Below are 9,314 nucleotides of genomic sequence, written 5' to 3'. Positions count from 1 at the left end.
GTCTCCTGACCCCAAGGACAGGAGCTTGGGGATGGTGACCCCAGCAGGCTCACCCTGAGGATGCCGGGGTTTCCGGCATCTCAGCAAGCCACGGCAGCCATCCCTTGGCCTCCCTTCCCTCAAGGCCTAGCGAATCATCACAGTGGGTTAAGGACCATTAAGGACTAGGAACCTGGGCCCGAGCAAGCCCCAGGCGCGCCCCCTCCAGGCACCTGGTGGACAGGAGGGACCAAGGACGGGGTCACCTGGAGGCCTACAATGGCCCCATGGGCTGGGTGGCCAGGGGCTCCTCCGGGGGCTCCAGGGACCTGGCAGTGACCACAGGACCCCTGGCCCTGGGGCCCCTGAGTCTCCACCCCACGCTCCCAGGGAGGCAGGGCCCGCTGGGGGTTAAAGGGAACTGAATCCTTTTTATTTTTAAACTCTGCCTGCAGTTAAAAAAAAAAAGAAAGAAAGAAAAAGAAAAGAAAAAGGTAACATAAAACCCTAATAAATACTAAGGACGTTCCTCTTTCTTTCCTTTTCTTTTCTTTTCTTTTTTTTTTTGCTTTAATGTATCTTGGTTCCCTTTTACTTTTTCATTTAAATTGGTTTTTATTAAATGTTTAAAATAATGGTACATGGGAAATCATGCATTTTCTTTTAGATTTATTTTCTATTTTTAATGGTTTTATTCCCGCTTGCTTTGTTTTAAAGTTTATCTTTCTTTGTGTATATTTTCCAGCCTTGCCTGTTGTTTTGGTTTCTTTATTCCGCTTGTATTTTGCTCTGTGTCTGTGTGTGTTTTTTTTATATTTTTAATCGGCTTGCTATGTTTTTCTCTTTTTTTGTTTTTTGTGTTTTTGTGTTTTTTTTGCTTTTTGGGAAGGTCTCCCCGGGGACGGCCCTCCCGCCCTCCTGCTCCCGGTTCGGGCCCTCCCCACGGGTCTTCATACGGGGGTGGTCCGGCGGTTGGCTGTGTTGGAGTGGAGAGAGTCCTTGTCTTTCTGGATGCAGTTGTGTACCTGGAGGAAGCTGTTATCCCTGTCGGAGTTGTAGGTGGCGGTGGGCGTGGTGGTGGCCTTCAGGGGGTCCCTGCTGAGGGTGTACATGGAGATCTCGGAGGAAGGCAGGGTCAAGCCCTTAACGCCCACGGGCGAGGCGTCCCTGGAGTGCGAGGGCTCGGTGGAACGCGAGCTGGAGCGGCTGCGGCGCTGGTAGCGGTAGCGGTAGCTGGGGATGCGGGTGATGGTGGAGGTCTGGAGGTAGTCCGTGTTCCGGGCCGTGGCCCGCAGCTGTTTGTGCCTGTCGATGAACATGTGCACCGCCAGCACCCCGACCATCTCGGCGATGATGAAGGACAGGGCCCCGAAGTAGAAGGACCAGCCGTAGGAGTAGCTGTTCTTTTTGGAATCGCTCTTGGAGGGGTCCCCAGCGTTGGCGGATATGTACACGATGATGCCGATGATGTTGCTAAGACCTGTGGGCGCGGGGGGGTGGGGCCAGAGAGCGGTGGTTACGGGCCAGGAGGATGCCGGTGGCCGGGCAGAGTGACGGGGCAGGGACGGCTGGATGGGCCTTCGGTTGCCCCTCTCCAGCCTCCTCCTCCTCCTCCTCCTCTGTCTGCTTGCTCCCAGGGGCAGAGGGAGAGGCCAAGCACGCAGAGGGACGGGGGCTCTGGTTCTTTTCCAGTGGTGGGAGGGATGGGCCTGGAGCGGCTCCTGGAGGAGCCGAGGCAGGAGCCCGGCACAGCCTTCTGGTGCTGCAGGGCGGTTGGCAGATCCACCTCCTCCCTGCCCCTGTGTCAGGCCCTGGGTGCTCCCCTGCTGGACTCCAGCCTGCCTGGCTGGACAGGAGCTTGGGGATGGTGACCCCAGCAGGCTCACCCTGAGGATGCCGGGGTTTCCGGCATCTCAGCAAGCCACAGCAGCCATCCCTTGGCCTCCCTTCCCTCAAGGCCTAGCGAGTCATCACAGTGTCCTTACCTGCAGACACGAAGAAGATGCCGGCGCTCAGGATAATGTTGTGTCGAGTCTTGTAGAACTCGCTGGCTGCGATGCAGAGTCCGCCCATGAAGAGCAGGATCACACTCAGGATCGGGAAGATGCTGGAGGCCCGCACGGCCCCTGTGGAGAGAGGGGGCATGGCTCTGAGGCCGAGGGAGGAGCGAGCCGCAGCGGGGCGGGAGGAAAGCCCGGCACACAGGCCTCAGGGACGCCCCACTGCCAGCACACAGGTGTACCCCGCCTCTGCCCCCTCCAGCCCGAGGCTCTTTGGTCCCCTCTTTCTTGTCACAACAATTTCCTTGGGGCGTGTCATTTCAGGCTGCTCACTTCAGACACACTGAGCTTTCTTACTAAAATGTCTTTCCTGGTCTTCTTCACTTTACAAACTTCTATTCACCCATCAAAACCCAGCTCAATGTCCCTTCCTTTGTACAGCCTTCCCTGACTTCCCTAGGCAAAGGTATTCATCGTTTCCCTCTGCACTTGGGGCACGTGGGGGGCAGTGACTGCGGGCAGGTGGAGCCGCAGGCTTGCATGGCAGTCTGGCTGATGGCGCGTGAGCTGGGGAGTTGGCTGGCCTCTTCGTGCCTCAGTTTCCTCATCTGTAAAACAGGGGTGGCAGTAGTACCGGCCTCCTAAGGTTGTTGTGAGGATTAAATGAGCTGGTTCAGGTAATTCATTTTAAAAAATGTTCTTGGGGGCAGTCAATGACAGTTATTAGAATAAATACTTGCTTTGATGTATATTCCCACCATAAATCACGGGTCCCAGCACACGAGCACTGTGGCTTTTTCTGTAGTTTTTCCCCTCGTTAGTCTCTCTGTTCGAGGAGACAGTAGGACACATAAAAGTTCACTGAGTGACTAAATGTGATGGGTCCAGAAAGAGGAGGAAACCGGCACATGAACCTTGAGCCCCCAACCCTTCCGTCTCAGCCTCCCAAGCGCGGAGTTAACAGCCCCACGCCACCATGACACCAAAGAAAAGAGAAGGTAAACACGAAACCCGCCAAGCCTCAGGGCGAGAAGACTGCAAAACAGGGCAGGAGAAGGAAAGAATATTTAGTTCTGACTCTCTGTCTTTCTCTTTCTTTCTCAAGTGCTAGAGATTGAAGCCAGGGCTCTTGCATGCTAAGCACGCACTCCACCACTGCGCTAACCTCCGACCCCAAGAAGAATATTTTAAGGGAAAGGGAGAAACCACAGAGGGGGAGGCTGGCGTCTGTGTGGGAAGAGGGTGCAGCGGGACCAGGCGGGGGACAGTGGGCCAGTCGCGTGCATGCATGCGTGTGTGTGTGTGCAGTGTCCTCACTCGCAGCCTCAGGGTCTGAGGGGACATGCCTGCTCTGGGACCTCCCTAGTGTGATGTCCTCTCTCTGTAAGTCATTGCCATTGCTATTGCCTGCCCTTCCTTTCTTCCTCCCTTCCTCCCTCCCTCCTTCCCTTCCCTTCCCCTTCCTTCCTTCCTTCCTTCCTTCCTTCCTTCCTTCTAACAGGCTCTTGCTGAGTTGCTGAGGGTTTTGCTAACTTTTGAGGCTGACCTTGACCCCCTTCCCCATCCTCCAGTTTCAGCCTCCCATGTGCTGGATTAACAAACCTACCCCCATGCCGCCACGCCTGGAAGTCGTTTCTAAGACAGTGCGCTCTGCCCCTATCCTGATCCCCAGCCCAAGCACCCCGCTCTCCTAGGTGGGCACAGCCACGCTCAGCGGGCAGCCGTTCGCTCCTGATCTCTGAGCACGGGGAGGGCGGGAGCAGACTGCAGACCCAGGAGAGGAGAGCAGGTGTCTGCTGAACACCCGTCCCGTTGGGTCTCCAGACTTAGCACAAGTCCCGTTTTCTCCCTAACAGAGGCTGAATGTTTCCATGCTGTAGCAGCTCTCAGGATACGATTTTTACTCTGATTTAAAGACAAGAGAAGCGAAGTTCAGAGAGGTGGAGGAGCTTTTCCAAGGCCACCCAGCTTCTAATCCAGAGCAGCCAGCCCTGTGCTCTGCAGAGGTGGCATTGAAGGAGCCTGGGAAGAGCGTGGAATGGTCTGGAGAGCTGCATTTAGGTCCCAGCTGTGCACCTGCTCTCCGTGTGGCCAAGGCAGGCACCGCACCCTCTCTGTTTTCCCATAGGTGAGCTGCTGTGTGACCTGCAGGAGGTTTCCCAGGGGTATGCCCTGGCCAGGTGGACATGGAAGACAGAAAGAGGGTGTGGGGTGGCTTCTGGGGGCAGGGCTGTCCCCGTCGTGGTACGCCTGCGCTGGCAGACCCACCTGCATCCTCAAAGCGGAGGGCCACATGGCCACCGGGTCTGATGTTTCCAGCTCAGCTCCTGCTGTGGGAACCTGGAGGCCCAGCTTAGTTTTCCTGCCAGCAGAGGGAGGGAGCTGGAAGGCTGAGTGTGCATGCATGCATATGTGTGTGTGTGTGTGTGTGTGTGTGTGTGCGCGCGCGCTCGCGCGCGCGTGCCATGAGTGCTCAGCCGTGTGTGGACAAGATGGAGGGAGGCGGATGGGAGAGGAAAGCCATGTGCCAGCCAGCAAAGACCAGCGTGGAGGGAAGAGACCTGCTTTAGAAAGCAGGAAACAGCGACACCATGCAGGAACACCGCCCAGGCCGCCTCAGCAGGAGAGCCGCCCTGCCTGCCTCTCTTGGAAGAGGCCTGTGCCCGCAAAGAGGTTGTCAGGAGAGCCACACAGCACCATGGCCGGGAGGCCGGGCAGCAAGCTGGTAGAGGAGCAAGCGGTGGGCAGGGGAAGGAGCCTCCTGGACGGGGTCTTTCTGGTTGGGCAATGGCACAGCTGAGTTTAGACCCCGGCCTTGTCACTTGCTGGGTGGCCCTTGTTTTACTTGTCTGAGCCTCGGCTTCCTATCCTGTCGGATGGGAACAGTAATAATCATGCTCTTCTTGCTCTCAGGATATTGGAGAGCCTAGGTGCCTCTCGCAGCCCGTGAGCAGCATGGTGCCATCGGCATCACCGGGGGCTTGTGGGAAGAGCAGAGCCTCGGGCCCTGGGTGGGCCTTCAGAGTGCGAATCTGCCTTTTACAAGCCTGGGTGGCCCAGGCTTGTAATCTCAGCATATGGGAGGCTGAGACAGGAGGATTGTGGCTCATGGACAGCCCCAGCTACTTAGGAGGCCCTATGCAACTCAGTGAGAGCCTGTTTTGATAAAAAAGAATAAAAAATAGGGCTGGGGGTGTTGCTCGGAAGTAGACTGCCTCTGGGGTCCATCCCCAGTACCGCAAAAAGAAATAATAAAATATAGGGTTGTGGGTGTCACTCGGATGTAGAATGCCCCTGGTTCCATCCTCAGTACCACACGCGTGTGTGCGTGCGCACACACACACACACATACACGATGCCCATAACAGCCAGGTGTGGTGGTGGTGCACACCTGTTAATCCCAGTACTTGGGAGGCTGAGACAGGGCAGGAGGATCACAGTTTTGAGGCCAGCCTCAGCAACTTAGCAAGGCCCTCAGCAATTTAGTGGAACCCTGTTTCAGAATAAAATTAAAAAGGGCTAGGTGGGTAGAGCTCAGAGGTAGAAAGCCCCTGGGTTCAACTCCTAGTTGAAGGGGGAAAAAAGGGAGAAAAATAACCCAAGGGGAAAAAAAAGATGCCCATTACAAGATTTCTTCACATGCATATGAAGGTTTTAGAGGTACTGTTGTAAAGATTAAACTGGGAAACATCTGTGCCATGTCTGCTGCTGGATGCTGTGCAGTTACAGGCAGTGGTTTTTTTGTGTGGTACTGGTGTTCCTGGAAGCCCTTCTACCTCCGGGATACACTCCCATGGGCTACACTCCCAGACCTATTTTTTTACTTTTTTTTTTTTTATGTGGAAACAGGGTCTCTTAAGTCAGCGAGGCTGGCTCCGAACCAGCGCGATCCTCCTGTCTCCGCCTCCCAAGCGCGGGGATGACAAGCGTGCGCCACCACGTCTGGCCAGGCAGTGTTTTTGATTGTGCTGAGTTTCTGCCCCCTTCAGACCACGCACAACCTTCCCACATCTGGTTTGTTCAGTGAGCGACTGTCTAGGGGTCTCCTGAACAGCCTTCAGGGAGAGGAAGTGCTGGCTCACAGGGCCCTGGAGGAGGCCTTGGGGAGGCAGGCCAGGCTGCGAGTGGCCTCAGGGATCACCAGGGGCCTTCTGGGTGGTGGTAAAGAGCTAACCTTTATCCTAAAGCAATGGGAAACTTTTAAGGAATTAGAAGAAGTTTGCTGTTGTGGCCTGATTTGCATCTCAAGAATTGAAAGTTAGGGGTGGCCGCTGGGAACCTTTTCGAAGCAAGATAAGATGTCCCCTGGGGTGGGGTGGGTGTTAGTGTCTGGACAGAGTCAGGTGGGTTTGAGAGGTGTTTAGGCGAGTCAAGGCTTGAGGGATGGACACGGGAACAGAAGGGGGGGCCACTGGAGACCACTTTTGGGTTTTACACTTCCAAGCTGGGTAGAAAAACTACTCTAAAGACTGGGTGAGGATGAAGCCTAGAAGAGCTTGCCAAGGGACAGGTAGCAGGTGCAGGCTGAGGCTTGGGGAGCCCCAGGGCTTGGTAACTGACTGGTCAAGTTCTGTACCAATATATAGATATTACAGATCTGTATACTATATTTTGTTAATGGGAATTGAACGCAGGGACATTCTAACTCTGAGCTCCACCCCCAGACTTATTTTATTTTTCATTTTGAAACAGGGTCTCGCTAAGTTTGCCGAGTGTCTTGCTGAGGTTAGCCTCGAGTCTGCAATCCTCCTGTCTCAGCCTCCCAAGTACTGGGATTTTGGCATGGGCTAGCATGCCCAGAGAAAATCTCAATTGGGTTTTCCTTACAGGGCTGCAGTGATTCAGTAGCAATGATCAAGGAGCTTTTGAAAGTGCAGGGTGTTGGTAAACACTGTGACTGGTAAACATGTATGAACCATGGCTTCAGTTGCCATGAAGAGCAACGTAAGTGCCCAGGAAGGGAGGGGGAGGCCTCTGGCCGGGCTCCCTTGATGGGTCGTGTTGTGATCTTGTGCCTGAGGTCCCAGCCCCATGGCCACTAGGCTGTCAGATGGTCACTCCTCAGGGTGGGCACAGCTGGGGGACGGCTGCCTCAGAGCCCACAGCGCCCTCCACTCTGCCTGGCAGGGGAGGTGGCTGGCGGTCAGCAAGGCGGAGACCTGGGGCTGTGGCAGGCTCTGTTTCTGCCTCTCCCTGGGGCCTGTGCCCCGCTCTGATCCTGTGGGGTTGGGTGAGAGACCTCCGAGGCCCTGTGTATCTCTGAAGATGGTCCTGTGCCCCCAGGACCTCTCCCTTGCCCAGGCCTGCGGGCCAGGCTGCATCTTCCTTCCCTGCGCCCTGTCACCAGCACGTGGAGGCAGGCCCCTGTGTTCTGGGCGCAGTGCTAAGCTCTTTATGCATGTTATCCCATTTGGGATTTGATCCATTCTAATGGGATAGAATCACAGATGTGCTGGGTTGGGAGGGGCTTCTATCTAGGCTCTTAGGCACCCCGCCCCCTCTTCTCCTTCCACGCTGTGCAGGATGGTGTAGCCGATGACTGTGAAAATGGATGGATGGATAGCAAAATAGTAAAAGTGTGTGTGTGTGTGTGTGTGTGTGTGGAGAGAGAGAGAGAGAGAGAGAGAGAGAAGGGCTTCAAAGAAGGAGGAGGAGAAGGAGGAGGAAGAGGAGGAGGAGGAGGAGAAAGATGTTGGTGGAGGACAGGAACAGACAGAAGTCAACAGGGCCCTTGGGGCTGAGGATGCGCTCCGCGGTCGAGTGCTTGCCTAGCATGTGTGAGGCCCTGGCTGGGGTCCATCCCCAGCCCTGCACAGCAGTGTTTAGCACGAGGGCTCCAGAAACAGACTGCTTGGGCGGCCTCCTGGCCTCCCACGGGCTGTGCGGCCTCTGTGCCTCCCCTTTCCTATCTATATGATGGGGATATGGACCATCCCCATCATAGCTGGGCGTGGGAGTGCACGCTTGTAATCCCAGCACTCGGGAGGCTGAGACAGGAGGATCACGGTTCGTGGACAGCCTCACCTACTTAGTGAGGCCCTCTGCAACTTAGTGAGACCCTGTTTCAAAATAAAGAATAGCCGGGTGTGGTGGCGCACGCTTGTAATCCCCGCGCTTGGGAGGCAGAGACAGGAGGATCGCGCAGGTTCAAAGCCAGCTGCGTGCGCTGGCTTAGGAGACCCTGTTTCTAAATAAAAAAACCTAAAATAGGTCTGGGAGTGTAGCCCAGAGGTAGAAGGGCTTTCAGGAACCCCAGTACCACAACAACAACAAAAAAAGAAGAATAAAAAAATAGGGCTGGGGCTGTCGCTTGGAGGTAGAATGTCCCGAGTCCATCCCCAGTATTGCAAAAAAAAAAAAAAAAAAAAATAGTTGTGAAGATGAATTTGGGTACGAGACGTCGGGCTGGGTGCACTTTTGTGGGGCGAGATGCATATAGGAAGTGTTGCAGGACCCCAGTGGCTTTGGGAGCGGGCAGGATGCTCTCCCCGTCCCTGTTGTCTATGGAGACTGGTGACCAGTTGCAACAGAGCTGCCTGCGTGTCCTTCCCGGCCACACCATCTAGCTCCCGTGCCTCAGTTTCCCCCTCCCGAGTACGCCTGGCTCCCAGGGCTGCCGTGGGAGGAACAGGCAACTGAGCTGAGCCTCCAGTCCCGGGCTGGTCCCCGCGGAGCCTGGGAGGGCATGGTGCCGCCGTGTCCCGTGAACTCTGTACCCCCAAGGTTGGCGCGTGTTAGTGCCCATGTGCTCCTCCCTGGGCCATGGCATCCGTGCGGTGGCAGCCAGTAGCACTTAGATCAGCGGGCAGGGATGGCGTGGGAGCGGCCAGCCTGAGAGGGCGGCCGGCCGGCTGGGGAGCGACCCGCTGCTGGGGCACAAGGCGCCTCCTCGCGAGGATGGGGGCAGTCATTCTGGCCACGGCAACGTCTGTAGCTTCAGGAGGGCTGTCACCCTCACCCCGCACTATAGCTTTTGCTAGAAGGGGCAGAAGGGCTGGGACAGCAGACAGGTAGCAGCAAGTGGCTCCCAGAGTGCCCTGGGCTGGGGTGGGCCATTGCCCTCTCTGGTTTGTCTCAATTCTGTCTCAGTTTTCTCTGTCTGTGAAATGGAAGCGTGGGGCTGGTGGCTGCGTGCCTCTAAGGCCCACATTCAGAGCTGGGATGACGCGCCATCTGACAGAAGAGGCTGCAGGGACTTCCCTCCCGCTGCCCTGGGGAGAGCTACAGAAGGACTGGGCACTGGAGGCTCAGAGAGGTGGTACGCCTCGCCCAAGGCCACAGAGCGCAGCACACCTGGAATCCAGGCTCTTTTATGTATGTATGTATGTATGTATG

General features: G+C 56.0%; 1 protein-coding gene across 1 annotated transcript in view; it reads right to left on the bottom strand.

Annotated features, from left to right (window-relative positions):
* Positions 1–658: 658 nt before the first annotated feature.
* The window catches only part of CACNG2 (calcium voltage-gated channel auxiliary subunit gamma 2), a 124,538-nt gene continuing 115,882 nt past the window's right edge, over positions 659–9,314 (bottom strand). The window contains exons 3-4 of the mRNA XM_080705132.1: positions 1,965–2,105; positions 659–1,459 (exon numbers count right to left, since the gene is read on the bottom strand). Coding sequence (XP_080561258.1) covers positions 930–1,459; positions 1,965–2,105 — 671 coding nt within the window. The 3' untranslated portion in view covers positions 659–929. The remainder of the gene's footprint in view (positions 1,460–1,964; positions 2,106–9,314) is intronic.

Source organism: Muscardinus avellanarius, assembly GCF_963383645.1.
Source record: "Muscardinus avellanarius genome assembly, chromosome: 11".
NCBI classification, from domain to species: domain Eukaryota; kingdom Metazoa; phylum Chordata; class Mammalia; order Rodentia; family Gliridae; genus Muscardinus; species Muscardinus avellanarius.
Note: the sequence above shows the minus strand (reverse complement) of the source record. Positions and strands in the feature narration are given on the sequence as shown.